The sequence below is a fragment of the Biomphalaria glabrata genome, chromosome 17 (assembly GCF_947242115.1).
Source record: "Biomphalaria glabrata chromosome 17, xgBioGlab47.1, whole genome shotgun sequence".
Classification (NCBI taxonomy): Eukaryota; Metazoa; Mollusca; class Gastropoda; family Planorbidae; genus Biomphalaria; species Biomphalaria glabrata.
In genome coordinates, this window is record NC_074727.1 from 28,538,088 (window position 1) to 28,554,768 (window position 16,681).

The following is a 16,681-nucleotide window of genomic DNA, read 5'->3' on the forward strand; positions in this document are numbered from 1 at the left end:
TACTTTCACCAACTCTTTTCAACATTTTCTTTGAAAGGATAATGGAAGATGCTCTCGACGGCTATGAAGGTAGTATAAGCATTGGAGGAAGAAGATTACTAACTTGCCTTTCGCAAACGACATTGATGGCCTAGCAGGGACAGAAGAAGTTGACCTGGTGATGCACATTGACAACACTTCCGCAGCATATGGTATGCAAATAAATGTCAAAAAAAAAACTCAAGCATCAACATTGGAGGTGAAAAGCTGACAAGTGTCAGTAGTTTTAAATACTTTGGAAGAGTAGTCTTAGATGAGGGAACGTAACCCGAACTACTGGCCCAAATTGCACAGTCCACAGCAGCACTTGCAAAACTTAAAAGAAATTGTTGGCCTCCTTTAGTAGTAGAACGACTATGGTTCATCTCGCACACTTCCTCATGTGGCTATGGAGCCCTATTTTGGAGAGACACTCCCATCCACAAAAATCGCAGGTTAAGGTGGCTTTTGCTTTGGTGGTAGAGGAGCTGGCCATTTTTTATATTGTACGTTTTTCTTCCTGAGCTGAGACCCATGTTCTTTCACTGTCCATAGCTTTCTTGGTCACTGTCTCTCTCCATCTGGTGCGGTCTAGAGCTATGTCTTCCCATTTGTCTATATTGATGTTTACTGATTTGAGGTCCTGTTTTATTATATCTATGTAACGGAGGTGGGGGTAACCAGTTTTTATCTCTTCTTCTAGAGACAGGTCATCTTGAATTGTGGATCCCAGATAGTAGAATTCATTTACGGCATCCAGCTTGTTATCGTCTATGAGGATGGAGGGTGGTGCTGTAGCAGATGGTCCCATAACATTTGTTTTCTTTGTGCTAATAGTCAAGCCATATTCTTTACAGGCCTGAGAGAAGCGGGACATTAGTGACTGAAGTTCCTCTTGTGTGTGTGCCACTACCGCTGCGTCATCCACGAATAACATATCTCTTACGAGGGTGGTTCTGATTTTAGTTTTGGCCCTCAGTCTGGCAATATTTAGGATTTTGCCATCAAATCTGGAATGGAGATAGATGCCTTCGGTGGATTTGTCAAACGCATTGTGGATTAGCAGTGAAAATAGTATTCCAAAGAGGGTTGGGGCCAGGACTCCGCTGTTTATACTGAAACTTTCAGAGCTGGCACCGTTGAATTGCACTGTACCCATCATATTTTGGTGGAAAGATATGATTACATTTAGTAGCTTGGGTGGACAGCCTATTATCTGTAAAATTTTAAAGAGGCCATCTCTCGAAGGTCTTTGTCAGGTCAATGAACGCAATATACAAAGGCATCCTTTGTTCTCTGCACTTTTCCTGAAGTTAGTGGATCTCCCTGAGCGAAAGCCGCATTGTGATTCTGGATAGACCCGATCAACGAGTTTTTATAGCCTGGGAAGTATCACCCGAGCAAAGACTTTGCCTACAATACTTAGGAGGGAGATTCCCCTGTTATTGATGCAGTTGCTTCTGTCACCTTTGTTCTTATGCAGTGTAACGATTTTAGCATCCGCAGGTCTTGTGGCACAGCACAGCAAAACTGAAAAGAAATATAGAAAAAGAAAGGCATATAACAACAAGAAAAATGAAAAAAAAAGATTAAAAAAAAATCAACAACCAATTCCAGGGACTTTTTGTAAGAGAGACTACTCTCAAGAACTAATATATAATTCATGCCCCCTCCTCCACCTGAAAACTATTCTGTTACTCAGATTATAGAAGATTCTAGTTTAGTTATATGTATCCAGGGAAAATCAGCCAGAGTTAATAACATTCCTGGAAGAAGAATGACTAACTTGTACTTTGCAGACAATGTAGAGTATATAGTTTAGTTATATGTATCCAGGGAAAGTCAGCCAAAGTTAATAACCTTCCTGGAAGAAGAATGACTAACTTGTACTTTGCAGACAATGTAGAGTATCTAGTAGGGACAACACTTACTCACCTTATTGTATGCAAATCAATGAGATATAAATCACAGTGGTTTAAAAAGGACATCAGTATTGGAGGTGAAAAGCTGAACAAGTGTCAATAGTTTTAAATACCTCAGAGCTATTGTCTCAGGGACCAAACCTGAACTACTGGCCAGAATTGCAAAACTCAAAACAATATGGAAAGACCAAAAACATAAAGCCCTCAACACTAAAATTAGATAGATGCCCTCCCTGGTCCTAGACACAGAATTAGATAGATGCCCTCCCTGGTCCTAGACATATATGCAGAATTAGGATGACCTGCTATGTTTGTCAAATAGCGCAAACTAAAACTCTTATTGCCATATCATAAGGTCCTCTGGGCTCGCACAATCCTTTCTTAATGGAACAGTACTAGGAGGAAGAGATAGACACATGGGAAGACAACATCAAAGAATGGATGGGCCTGTCATTGAAAGAGATTCTATCAAAGGCAAAAGAGGAATGGAGAAAAGCGGTCAACAGATCTTTTGTGGTGCTCCAATGGTCTACAGACTAATGGATAGGTGAAGTTTCAATGGCTGCTTTTAAACATTGAAAATAAAAGAATTTTATTGAAATGCTAAATGCTGCTAGTAAGACCATACAAACCTGACTTGGCACCCAGTTGAGAGAAAAACTACATTAAGAAAGCCAGCAAAATTCTAACCCTAAAGAGAAATACCTTTTGGGCATTATTCTAACAGTTTACAATGGCAATGAAGTTGTTCATATAAGTCAACTGTCTGAAGTACACTTCACATGTGATGGGGCAATGGTTGAGTGAAAATGAAAATACAGTTAACAAAAGCAGCCTTTTGAACTATTTTTATTTTGGCTTCTAGTTTCTTTGTTTTCTTCAAGATTCATCTCAATGGTAAAAACAATAACACACATACACACTTCTCAAAATGGACACACAACAGACATGACCTTCCAACACGCTGAACACACATGAAAATAAACAAGTCCTTTGCACAGATATTTAAATAGATTTACAATTACATTCCTGATTTTCTGTCTACTTTATCAACCCTACTAGTTGTCATTATTGATATAGTTATTATTATTATTAATAAGTACTATTACCTTTATTTATATACTTCATCAATTTTAAAATGACAAAAAAAAGGTGGCAAATATGTAAAGTGCAGTCCATTTAGAAACAATACATTTGTAAATGTCTCAAAAATGACAATAGGAGCCACAATGACAATGAAGTTGTATTAGCTTTAGGAAATGGTTACTTTGAAGAGCATAGTGGCAAGGCAAGTGAGCACGCTTGAATTGTGTTGGCCAACCATTCACTCATGTTTTCTAGTCACAATTAAGTCTAGAATAATTAGAGATAAAAACCTGTATACTTTGATGCCAGAATTGGTTGGTTTTATTTTTATTTCTTGTTTGGCTTTATAAGTCCATTTCATTTCAGCCTTGAGATTTCAGGAGGAAATTGTTTCTTGTTGGATTGAATTAAAGTGTTTAGAATTGTAACTTGTGGAGGGAAATATTTCTGTGCTTTATTCATCCAAGTTTGTGTTAATCTGCTAGATTTCAACTTAAGAGTTATTCACTTCACAAAAGCACTATGCAATAGTAGTCTTTAAAAATGTACCTACAAAAAAAGAATTTTACAATAGTTTGCCATGAAAAAGCAGTCTTTTATTATTTGTACATCTGAAAGTAGTTATTTGAAAATACTTTCATCTTCTCTGAATAGACTACTATCGTAACTAGGCCATGCACAGTCTGCTTGTGTTTCCACTTCAACAGCCAGACTCTAGGGTATTCTGGTATCTCTTATATTGGTCCTATTACAGCTCTAACCTAACTTCTTGCATTGTATCACAATAAGCCGCGAAGCAACCAGCCATCCTCTTAGTAGTAGGAAGTGAGACACATTATCCATCCCCTAAGAATGATATAGAAAGAGCACTTGATTAAGTTGTCTAACATACCAATACCAGTTCTTATCATTTTCTGTCAGATACTTTCCTAACGTGTCCTCTGTCTCCTCTGGTCCAGGAAGTGCTTGTGTCAAGATGGGTGGCTTCTGAAGAACGACAAGCAAGGGAAGATATTCCTTAGGTGAGCACTTAATGTAGCATCTGGTGGTGTACTGTTCCATAGTCAGAGAATTACTTCTCAAAGAATTAAAGTAGCTCATGGAATGGGAGAAAGTTTCAGTTCAAACAAAAGTCACATGTACACAGACAACACTTTTTGCACATTTTGTTTGTTTTGTAGTCTATCTGGAATTGTTTGGTTCATTTCATTGTCAAAAGATGGATACATGATTTGATGGTTTAGTGTTCACATTATGTAATTTTTATGTGTAGATTTGTTTGTTTTCAACAGGTTTTATTATTGTTCTATATTGTTATGGCTCTATCACTTTTTTTTAATGTGTCATTGTTTAATGGCAATGGTGATTGGCTTTGATTGTGTTCATGTGACTTTGTGTACATCAGTGTGTTTCATTTATTTTTCTTGATATGTTATGGCAATATGTTATCCATCATTGATCTAGTGTGGATCAGAAATGCTGTGATGTATTCTTTAGTGGACTTTGTGATGATTCTATTAGATCTTTTCTATGACTCAATACTTAATATTGCAATTGAACACAAAATTTTCACACTCAACAGTTTCAACATAAATGAATTATAAATGATAAATATGTACAATTTTGTTTTGCTAAGTGTTAATCAAATGTATTTATGAGACAAAATATGTCACAGCTAGAAAACAATTTCTGTAGTCAGATTTCAAAGAACTAGTTTTATTTTAATGAAACAAGTATTCATGAGTGTCAATAATAACATCAAGATAAAGGAACTAATCCTAACCATTGCATACTTCAGACAGCAGCAGCCCAAGAAACTTCTTCACTCTCCAGCATTCAGTGCCATAGCAAGTACTCAGTTTGCGTACTTTACTTTCAAAATGACCGAGACATGAGCAGGCTATATACTTGTACAATGCACTTATTCGCTACATCAGCTGAAGCTGGAAAACTTGTAAGAGGTCTGCCAGAGACTAACACATCAACTGTTCAGTTTAGGTGAGAAATGATTCTCATAGTTGATGTTCAGTTTAGGTGAGAAATGATTCTCATAGTTGATGTTCAGTTTAGGTGAGAAATGATTCTCATAGTTGATGTTCAGTTTAGGTGAGAAATGATTCTCATAGTTGATGTTCAGTTTAGGTGAGAAATGATACTCATAGTTGATGTTCAGTTTAGGTGAGAAATGATGTGAGTATATGTAAGAAACCAAGTAAAGATGAACTATCTCTACTGTCTGTCTATCTGTAAGTCTCTGCTGTCTGTCTGTAAGTCTCTGCTGTCTATCTGTAAGTCTCTGCTGTCTGTCTGTCTATCTGTAAGTCTCTGCTGTCTGTCTGTAAGTCTCTGCTGTCTGTCTGTAAGTCTCTGCTGTCTGTCTGTAAGTGTTTGCTGTCTATCTGTAAGTCTCTGCTGTCTGATGATGTGAGTATATGTAAGAAACTAAGTAAAGATGAACTATCTCTACTGTCTGTCTATCTGTAAGTCTCTGCTGTCTGTCTGTAAGTCTCTGCTGTCTGTCTGTAAGTCTCTGCTGTCTGTCTGTCTCTGCTGTCTGTCTGTAAGTGTTTGCTGTCTATCTGTAAGTCTCTGCTGTCTGTCTGTAAGTGTTTGCTGTCTGACTGTAAGTGTTTTCTGTCTGTCTGTAAGTGTTTGCTGTCTGTCTGGATGTCTCTGCTGTCTGTCTGTAAGTCTCTGCTGTCTGTCTGTAAGTCTCTGCTGTCTGTCTGTAAGTCTCTGCTGTCTGTCTGTAAGTGTTTGCTGTCTGTCTGTAAGTCTCTGCTGTCTGTCTGTAAGTCTCTGCTGTCTGTCTGTAAGTGTTTGCTGTCTATCTGTAAGTCTCTGCTGTCTGTCTGTAAGTGTTTGCTGTCTGTCTGTAAGTCTCTGCTGTCTGTCTGTAAGTGTTTGCTGTCTGTCTGTAAGTGTTTGCTGTCTGTAAGTCTCTGCTGTCTGTCTGTAAGTCTCTGCTGTCTATCTGTAAGTCTCTGCTGTCTGTCTGTAAGTCTCTGCTGTCTGTCTGTAAGTCTCTGCTGTCTGTCTGTAAGTCTCTGCTGTCTGTCTGTAAGTGTTTGCTGTCTATCTGTAAGTCTCTGCTGTCTGTCTGTAAGTGTTTGCTGTCTGTCTGTAAGTGTTTGCTGTCTGTCTGTAAGTGTTTGCTGTCTGACTGTAAGTCTCTGCTGTCTGTCTGTAAGTCTCTGCTGTCTGTCTGTCTATCTGTAAGTCTCTGCTGTCTGTCTGTAAGTCTCTGCTGTCTGTCTGTCTCTGCTGTCTGTCTGTAAGTGTTTGCTGTCTATCTGTAAGTCTCTGCTGTCTGTCTGTAAGTGTTTGCTGTCTGACTGTAAGTGTTTTCTGTCTGTCTGTAAGTGTTTGCTGTCTGTCTGTAAGTCTCTGCTGTCTGTCTGTAAGTCTCTGCTGTCTGTCTGTAAGTCTCTGCTGTCTGTCTGTAAGTCTCTGCTGTCTGTCTGTAAGTGTTTGCTGTCTGACTGTAAGTCTCTGCTGTCTGTCTGTAAGTCTCTGCTGTCTGTCTGTAAGTCTCTGCTGTCTGTCTGTAAGTCTCTGCTGTCTGTCTGTAAGTCTCTGCTGTCTGTAAGTCTCTGCTGTCTGTCTGTAAGTCTCTGCTGTCTATCTGTAAGTCTCTGCTGTCTGTCTGTAAGTCTCTGCTGTCTGTCTGTAAGTCTCTGCTGTCTGTAAGTCTCTGCTGTCTGTCTGTAAGTCTCTGCTGTCTATCTGTAAGTCTCTGCTGTCTGTCTGTAAGTCTCTGCTGTCTGTCTGTAAGTCTCTGCTGTCTGTAAGTCTCTGCTGTCTGTCTGTAAGTCTCTGCTGTCTATCTGTAAGTCTCTGCTGTCTGTCTGTAAGTCTCTGCGTTCTGTCTGTCTCTGCTGTCTGTCTGTAAGTCTCTGCTGTCTGTCTGTAAGTGTTTGCTGTCTGTCTGTAAGTCTCTGCTGTCTGTCTGTAAGTGTTTGCTGTCTGTCTGTAAGTGTTTGCTGTCTGTCTGTAAGTCTCTGCTGTCTGTCTGTAAGTGTTTGCGTTCTGACTGTAAGTCTCTGCTGTCTCTAAGTCTCTGCTGTCTGTCTGTAAGTCTCTGCTGTCTATCTGTAAGTCTCTGCTGTCTGTCTGTAAGTCTCTGCTGTCTGTAAGTCTCTGCTGTCTGTCTGTAAGTCTCTGCTGTCTATCTGTAAGTCTCTGCTGTCTGTCTGTAAGTCTCTGCTGTCTGCCTGTCTCTGCTGTCTGTCTGTAAGTCTCTGCTGTCTGTCTGTAAGTGTTTGCTGTCTGTCTGTAAGTCTCTGCTGTCTGTCTGTAAGTGTTTGCTGTCTGTCTGTAAGTGTTTGCTGTCTGTCTGTAAGTCTCTGCTGTCTGTCTGTAAGTGTTTGCGTTCTGACTGTAAGTCTCTGCTGTCTCTAAGTCTCTGCTGTCTGTCTGTAAGTCTCTGACACTCAATTCAAAACTAAATCATTCACAAGAAGAAACAATTTGCTGTGTGTGTATAATAATTATCAAAATAGAAACACTTAGGTTTTACTTAAACTAGATCTATTGAACTGTCTGGTTTTTCTATCTAAGATACACCAGAACATAGCATTAAATAGGTCAATGTCATTTCTCTGTGTAGATTTGTTTAAATATTTCCCTCTGTCAGTTCAGTCTTTGAAGTCATTTCTCTGTGTAGATTTGTTTAAATATTTCCCTCTGTCAGTTCAGTCTTTGAAGTCATTTCTCTGTGTAGATTTGTTTCAATATTTCCCTCTGTCAGTTCAGTCTTTGAAGTCATTTCTCTGTCTAGATTTGTTTGAACATTTCCCTCTGTCAGTTCAGTCTTTGAAGTCAAAGTTATGACTATTTCTCGATGCTCCTGAAAAGCAAATCTTTTAAAATAAACTGCCACCACTAGAGCTGTGCTACTAAGAACAATAGAGATTAAACGAAGTCCCAAAATCAGAGCATGAATCCTTAATCGAAACTTTTCGATGTCGTACAATAGACATGCTCCAGTGGAGAGGCAGCTTTTGTTCCAAACAATACAAGATGTGTCAATCAATGCACCAAATATGATGGGACCTGGTAACCATCCTGGAGAAAACAAACAATAAGAAATGTTGAAACTATATCTAGATAAAATCAATACAAAGAAATGTGATTAAATCAAGAATCCTAGGAGTTAGGTACTTATACAGTACAATCAAGACTACCTAAAAGTGTTGAAGAAAAGGCCGAAAGTCCAATAGCAATTGGTTTCTCTCTGTCTTGTACTGACCTGTGGGTGCAAACATTCAGTCAACATTATCAGCATGGCTTTGATTGGATCAAGTGCATTAGATTGTATATGTTTCTGCTTTACATTTAAAGGTGTCTAGATGCTTCTAGGTGTTGGAGCTCATAGCAGAATAGTTTCTTTTTTCAAATGTATTTGTTTTTGTGCACTGTTGTCAGGGTGTTTTGTTTTGTTTTTGTGCACTGTTGTCAGGGTGTTTTGTTTTGTTTTTGTGCACTGTTGTCAGGGTGTTTTGTTTTGTTTTTTTTTTGCACTGTTGTCAGGGTGTTTTGTTTTGTTTTTGTGCACTGTTGTCAGGGTGTTTTGTTTTTGTGCACTGTTGTCAGGGTGTTTTGTTTTTGTGCACTGTTGTCAGGGTGTTTTGTTTTGTTTTTGTGCCCTGTTGTCAGGGTGTTTTGTTTTGTTTTGAACACTTGTCAAGGTGCAAGGGATTTGTTTGAGACTAAAACATTCCCCCTCAACTAATCCAGACAAAAAAATAGAAGCATTGCACATTGAAAAAACTAAAAGCATGACATTGCACTAAGCCAGTGATTCCCAAAGTGGTCTATATAGACCCCCAGGGGTCTACGAAGACTTCCAGGGGGTCTACAAAAGTGGAAAAAATAAATTGGGGGTCTATGAGATGTCCACAGGGGTCTACGATAATAGATTTCATTTAAGCAGATCGTGACTTTAATTTTTAAAATCATTTAATGTAATTTTTTTATAGACTAATATATGATTTGTACCTTGGTAAATCCTTTAAATATTTATCCTGCTAATCAAACCAAAGAATTGTGGTATTTAGTCTCAGTACGTATTTAAAAAGCTTAATTTTGTCTACATGTAACAAATGTTTAACAACAAGAAATGTACACTGTCCAGCGTTGATTATTTAAAACTGGGATTCATTCCTTCCTTGTCAAACAAGCGGTTACCTAAGTGATTTTGTTTTTATAATGGTAGGAAACCAATGACACTGGAGGATCATCTGAGACCATGTCACCTTGACAAAATAGATTTGAACATTTTCTAACACTCAAAGTTAAAGTTCTGAATAGACCAACACAGTCTCTCTTCAACATCATATAGAGAAGAAGATGTTGGTTTGTGAATGTCTTACAATATCTTTTCACTTATAGCAAAGTACGGAAAACACTATAGGTAAAACATTGATTTTACCAGCTGTTGTAGTTGTGAAAACTGTTTTACACAAACCTACATCTGATATTATTAAAAGAATTTCTTTAAGCAACAATACAGTTCAAGGGCACATCGATGGCCTGAGCTATCAAATTAAGAGCTTCTTATGTGATTCTTTGCATAAGAAGTACATACAGTTTGGGATCAGTGGTGTCACAGGCTCTTATAGGGTGTAGCACTGTGTGCTGCAAACTGCCTAAGGGTCTCCAGCTCCTTATTTTTCCCATGTTGCAAGGCAGCAGAGTTTTAAATCCAGCTTTCCTTCTCCTATGTGGCTAATGAGCCCTTCCTGCTTGAAGCCTACTGGCCAAGGCGCCAGTTACTCGCCTTAGCCCCTTCTCCTTTAGTGAAAACAGTTCCGCGGACACGTGAAAGATCAAGAAATACACGAGAAACTCTTTGCGAACACTTTTACAATGATACTTAAAACAAATTAATTAATTAATATTTAATGTTTGAATGTCTTCATTATAGAATATATGAAACATAACATATGTAGGAACAGATGATAAGCCTAGGTAAAAAAAAAACATTTCCAATGTGTTTGATCATTCCAGCCTTACATATTTATTGTTAAATTTGAATTTTATCAATAAAAATTAGTTATTATTTAATACTTAATATGTAGTTTTAAATTGCATTTTCACTCTTCAGCTCACTAAAATTAGAAATAAGTTTTAAAATAAATTGCAAAAAAAAAAAGCAATATAAGTTAAGCAGGGGGTCTACCGAAAAGCAGAAAACATGGCAAGGGATCTACGAGACAAAAAAGTTTGGGAACCACTGCACTAGACAAACAAAAAATTGAAAAATATATTTGTAATTGCATAGATTTATTATTGTTTGTCTAGATCTGTTAACTTAATAATTATTTCAACTTAAATGAGATTAAAGAAAAATATTAAATTGTTAATCATGCAGGTTAGGAATTAATTTGGAAAGATTTTGTTTGTACAAAGCTTCTTTTAGCTCTTTCTGTTGTGCACCCACCATTTTGAAAGTCAACTTTGTAGAGGTTTGTCTCAATTGAGTGATCACTTTCATCCCCTTGACATGGACATTCAATCACATCTTCATGTCATCATCAAATTTCCTTTTCCTTACTGATTTGTGAGCATGTCTCAATTCAAACTTAATGATAGGTTTACTTGACACTAGCTATTTACCTGACACTAGCTATTTACCTGACACTAGCTATAAATGTTGGCATTAATGCTAGAGTTGTAACAAAGGCTGCAATAAACATCAGTGCCAAAAAAATGAACAAATTCTGACATGTGGACTGGCATAAATTGGCCATGGCTCCTTGGGTTGTGTTACTAGGCATGTTCTCACAGTGACTGTAAGTCTGAAGACAAGAAGAAACACAATAGTCATAAAAAATCATGTCATGGAATAACAAACTTTGTTTGTATTCACAGAATGACAGACATTGTTTGTATTCACAGAATGACATTGTTTGTATTCACAGAATGACAGACATTGTTTTTATTCACAGAATGACATTGTTTGTATTCACAGAATGACAGACATTGTTTATATTCACAGAATGACATTGTTTGTATTCACAGAATGACATTGTTTGTATTCACAGAATGACAGACATTGTTTATATTCACAGAATGACAGACATTGTTTTTATTCACAGAATGACATTGTTTGTATTCACAGAATGACATACATTGTTTGTATTCACAGAATGACATCCAGCATGGCAAGGAGAAAAGTAGTTGCTACCATCTGTACCACACACAGGGAAGTATCTCTGATTGTCACAGCTACAGATGTTGCCGCTGTCAATAAAACAAAACTCATATTGAAACAAACAAAAAGGTCTTGTCTCTAAAGGAAGTCTTCTCTGGGTGTGTTTTGAGAGTTGTGTGCACCCAGTCAAGTACTGGAGTTCAAAGATCAAGAAGTATGTGAAATAGAGAGGAAGACTCAAGATGCTGTTCAAGAGTTCCAAAGCTTGGATTCATTCCTCCCATACTTTGATAGTGTGTGTGTGTGCTATTTCTTCTCTTACTTGTTTTATAGTAGTTTTGTTTTCCTCTTTGCTAAATGTCATTTCTGTTTCATCTATGTGGCATTGTAATTCTTAGGAATAGAACCTTTTATAGTAATCAATCTAACGACACAAAACTTACACATGGACCATTTAGAGACCTTGAAGGCAAGGTGTGTACCGTAGCTCCAATGTTTCAGTACAGTGAACACAATGGAAGGATCAGTCCTAAAGATGTGATAATGTTTGTGTTTCTCATGTTGTCCCTCCTCTTGGACAGCTGGGGAACGCTCAACACCTTTCTCCCAATCTCTACACTTCACTATCCAGGTCTCAGCTGAAGGGGGACAATGGCTAGTACTCAAGTGGGAGTGACAATCAAGGCACATGGGGCCCAAATAAATCTTTATTGGGCAGAGTCCTCATAATTTTATTTTCATGTTAAGTAAATGACATCAACAGAAGTTCCAGAATGATGTTTAAACTAATTGGAGAAATTCGACCGTTTTATTGCGTGCTAAATTAGTTTGATGGATACATATTAAAATGTCTAATTCATAAAACTTTTTCAATAATACTTTTAATTGACACATATTGAAATAGGAATTTATAGCCCATTAGTGCATTGCAAATACAACACCCCACCCCCAAAAAAAAGGATACCTTCAACCCTTTCGATATTAGAGGTCACGCTTCAACCTGTCATCAAAATGTGCTTTAAAAAGAAGGGAGTGGAAGAATTGAAACGATAAATCAGATGCGGGGTGAGGGATGGGGGTGAAAGTAATAGATAGATATAGCAAACCCCACAGTACACCCCCGGCTACACCCATTGAATTGTTCTCATGCTTGACATAAGAAAGTAATAGATAGATATAGCAAACCCCACAGTACACCCCCGGCTACACCCATTGAATTGTTCTCATGCTTGACATAAGAAAGTAATAGATAGATATAGCAAACCCCACAGTACACCCCCGGCTACACCCATTGAATTGTTCTCATGCTTGACATAAGAAAGTAATAGATAGATATAGCAAACCCCACAGTACACCCCCGGCTACACCCATTGAATTGTTCTCATGCTTGACATAAGAAAGTAATAGATAGATATAGCAAACCCCACAGTACACCCCCGGCTACACCCATTGAATTGTTCTCATGCTTGACATAAGAAAGTAATAGATAGATATAGCAAACCCCACAGTACACCCCCGGCTACACCCATTGAATTGTTCTCATGCTTGACATAAGAAAGTAATAGATAGATATAGCAAACCCCACAGTACACCCCCGGCTACACCCATTGAATTGTTCTCATGCTTGACATAAGAAAGTAATAGATAGATATAGCAAACCCCACAGTACACCCCCGGCTACACCCATTGAATTGTTCTCATGCTTGACATAAGAAAGTAATAGATAGATATAGCAAACCCCACAGTACACCCCCGGCTACACCCATTGAATTGTTCTCATGCTTGACATAAGAAAGTAATAGATAGATATAGCAAACCCCACAGTACACCCCCGGCTACACCCATTGAATTGTTCTCATGCTTGACATAAGAAAGTAATAGATAGATATAGCAAACCCCACAGTACACCCCCGGCTACACCCATTGAATTGTTCTCATGCTTGACATAAGAAAGTAATAGATAGATATAGCAAACCCCACAGTACACCCCCGGCTACACCCATTGAATTGTTCTCATGCTTGACATAAGAAAGTAATAGATAGATATAGCAAACCCCACAGTACACCCCCGGCTACACCCATTGAATTGTTCTCATGCTTGACATAAGAAAGTAATAGATAGATATAGCAAACCCCACAGTACACCCCCGGCTACACCCATTGAATTGTTCTCATGCTTGACATAAGAAAGTAATAGATAGATATAGCAAACCCCACAGTACACCCCCGGCTACACCCATTGAATTGTTCTCATGCTTGACATAAGAAAGTAATAGATAGATATAGCAAACCCCACAGTACACCCCCGGCTACACCCATTGAATTGTTCTCATGCTTGACATAAGAAAGTAATAGATAGATATAGCAAACCCCACAGTACACCCCCGGCTACACCCATTGAATTGTTCTCATGCTTGACATAAGAAAGTAATAGATAGATATAGCAAACCCCACAGTACACCCCCGGCTACACCCATTGAATTGTTCTCATGCTTGACATAAGAAAGTAATAGATAGATATAGCAAACCCCACAGTACACCCCCGGCTACACCCATTGAATTGTTCTCATGCTTGACATAAGAAAGTAATAGATAGATATAGCAAACCCCACAGTACACCCCCGGCTACACCCATTGAATTGTTCTCATGCTTGACATAAGAAAGTAATAGATAGATATAGCAAACCCCACAGTACACCCCCGGCTACACCCATTGAATTGTTCTCATGCTTGACATAAGAAAGTAATAGATAGATATAGCAAACCCCACAGTACACCCCCGGCTACACCCATTGAATTGTTCTCATGCTTGACATAAGAAAGTAATAGATAGATATAGCAAACCCCACAGTACACCCCCGGCTACACCCATTGAATTGTTCTCATGCTTGACATAAGAAAGTAATAGATAGATATAGCAAACCCCACAGTACACCCCCGGCTACACCCATTGAATTGTTCTCATGCTTGACATAAGAAAGTAATAGATAGATATAGCAAACCCCACAGTACACCCCCGGCTACACCCATTGAATTGTTCTCATGCTTGACATAAGAAAGTAATAGATAGATATAGCAAACCCCACAGTACACCCCCGGCTACACCCATTGAATTGTTCTCATGCTTGACATAAGAAAGTAATAGATAGATATAGCAAACCCCACAGTACACCCCCGGCTACACCCATTGAATTGTTCTCATGCTTGACATAAGAAAGTAATAGATAGATATAGCAAACCCCACAGTACACCCCCGGCTACACCCATTGAATTGTTCTCATGCTTGACATAAGAAAGTAATAGATAGATATAGCAAACCCCACAGTACACCCCCGGCTACACCCATTGAATTGTTCTCATGCTTGACATAAGAAAGTAATAGATAGATATAGCAAACCCCACAGTACACCCCCGGCTACACCCATTGAATTGTTCTCATGCTTGACATAAGAAAGTAATAGATAGATATAGCAAACCCCACAGTACACCCCCGGCTACACCCATTGAATTGTTCTCATGCTTGACATAAGAAAGTAATAGATAGATATAGCAAACCCCACAGTACACCCCCGGCTACACCCATTGAATTGTTCTCATGCTTGACATAAGAAAGTAATAGATAGATATAGCAAACCCCACAGTACACCCCCGGCTACACCCATTGAATTGTTCTCATGCTTGACATAAGAAAGTAATAGATAGATATAGCAAACCCCACAGTACACCCCCGGCTACACCCATTGAATTGTTCTCATGCTTGACATAAGAAAGTAATAGATAGATATAGCAAACCCCACAGTACACCCCCGGCTACACCCATTGAATTGTTCTCATGCTTGACATAAGAAAGTAATAGATAGATATAGCAAACCCCACAGTACACCCCCGGCTACACCCATTGAATTGTTCTCATGCTTGACATAAGAAAGTAATAGATAGATATAGCAAACCCCACAGTACACCCCCGGCTACACCCATTGAATTGTTCTCATGCTTGACATAAGAAAGTAATAGATAGATATAGCAAACCCCACAGTACACCCCCGGCTACACCCATTGAATTGTTCTCATGCTTGACATAAGAAAGTAATAGATAGATATAGCAAACCCCACAGTACACCCCCGGCTACACCCATTGAATTGTTCTCATGCTTGACATAAGAAAGTAATAGATAGATATAGCAAACCCCACAGTACACCCCCGGCTACACCCATTGAATTGTTCTCATGCTTGACATAAGAAAGTAATAGATAGATATAGCAAACCCCACAGTACACCCCCGGCTACACCCATTGAATTGTTCTCATGCTTGACATAAGAAAGTAATAGATAGATATAGCAAACCCCACAGTACACCCCCGGCTACACCCATTGAATTGTTCTCATGCTTGACATAAGAAAGTAATAGATAGATATAGCAAACCCCACAGTACACCCCCGGCTACACCCATTGAATTGTTCTCATGCTTGACATAAGAAAGTAATAGATAGATATAGCAAACCCCACAGTACACCCCCGGCTACACCCATTGAATTGTTCTCATGCTTGACATAAGAAAGTAATAGATAGATATAGCAAACCCCACAGTACACCCCCGGCTACACCCATTGAATTGTTCTCATGCTTGACATAAGAAAGTAATAGATAGATATAGCAAACCCCACAGTACACCCCCGGCTACACCCATTGAATTGTTCTCATGCTTGACATAAGAAAGTAATAGATAGATATAGCAAACCCCACAGTACACCCCCGGCTACACCCATTGAATTGTTCTCATGCTTGACATAAGAAAGTAATAGATAGATATAGCAAACCCCACAGTACACCCCCGGCTACACCCATTGAATTGTTCTCATGCTTGACATAAGAAAGTAATAGATAGATATAGCAAACCCCACAGTACACCCCCGGCTACACCCATTGAATTGTTCTCATGCTTGACATAAGAAAGTAATAGATAGATATAGCAAACCCCACAGTACACCCCCGGCTACACCCATTGAATTGTTCTCATGCTTGACATAAGAAAGTAATAGATAGATATAGCAAACCCCACAGTACACCCCCGGCTACACCCATTGAATTGTTCTCATGCTTGACATAAGAAAGTAATAGATAGATATAGCAAACCCCACAGTACACCCCCGGCTACACCCATTGAATTGTTCTCATGCTTGACATAAGAAAGTAATAGATAGATATAGCAAACCCCACAGTACACCCCCGGCTACACCCATTGAATTGTTCTCATGCTTGACATAAGAAAGTAATAGATAGATATAGCAAACCCCACAGTACACCCCCGGCTACACCCATTGAATTGTTCTCATGCTTGACATAAGAAAGTAATAGATAGATATAGCAAACCCCACAGTACACCCCCGGCTACACCCATTGAATTGTTCTCATGCTTGACATAAGAAAGTAATAGATAGATATAGCAAACCCCACAGTACACCCCCGGCTACACCCATTGAATTGTTCTCATGCTT

General features: G+C 38.8%; 2 protein-coding genes across 7 annotated transcripts in view; one reads left to right on the top strand and one right to left on the bottom strand.

The window, feature by feature from the left end:
• Nucleotides 1–12,048, top strand: part of LOC106050487 (uncharacterized) — a 40,795-nt gene extending 28,747 nt beyond the window's left edge. The window contains exons 9-10 of the mRNA XM_056015920.1: nt 3,986–4,048; nt 11,179–12,048. Coding sequence (XP_055871895.1) covers nt 3,986–4,048 — 63 coding nt within the window. The 3' untranslated portion in view covers nt 11,179–12,048. The remainder of the gene's footprint in view (nt 1–3,985; nt 4,049–11,178) is intronic.
• Nucleotides 4,722–16,681, bottom strand: part of LOC106072315 (solute carrier organic anion transporter family member 2A1-like) — a 58,319-nt gene continuing 46,359 nt past the window's right edge. For all 6 annotated transcript variants that reach the window (XM_056015915.1, XM_056015914.1, XM_056015917.1 and 3 more), the window contains 4 exons: nt 11,162–11,273; nt 10,665–10,828; nt 8,213–8,277; nt 4,722–8,093 (listed from right to left, as the gene is read on the bottom strand). In XM_056015915.1, the coding sequence (XP_055871890.1) occupies nt 7,699–8,093; nt 8,213–8,277; nt 10,665–10,828; nt 11,162–11,273 (736 nt within the window). In that variant the 3' untranslated portion in view covers nt 4,722–7,698. The remainder of the gene's footprint in view (nt 8,094–8,212; nt 8,278–10,664; nt 10,829–11,161; nt 11,274–16,681) is intronic.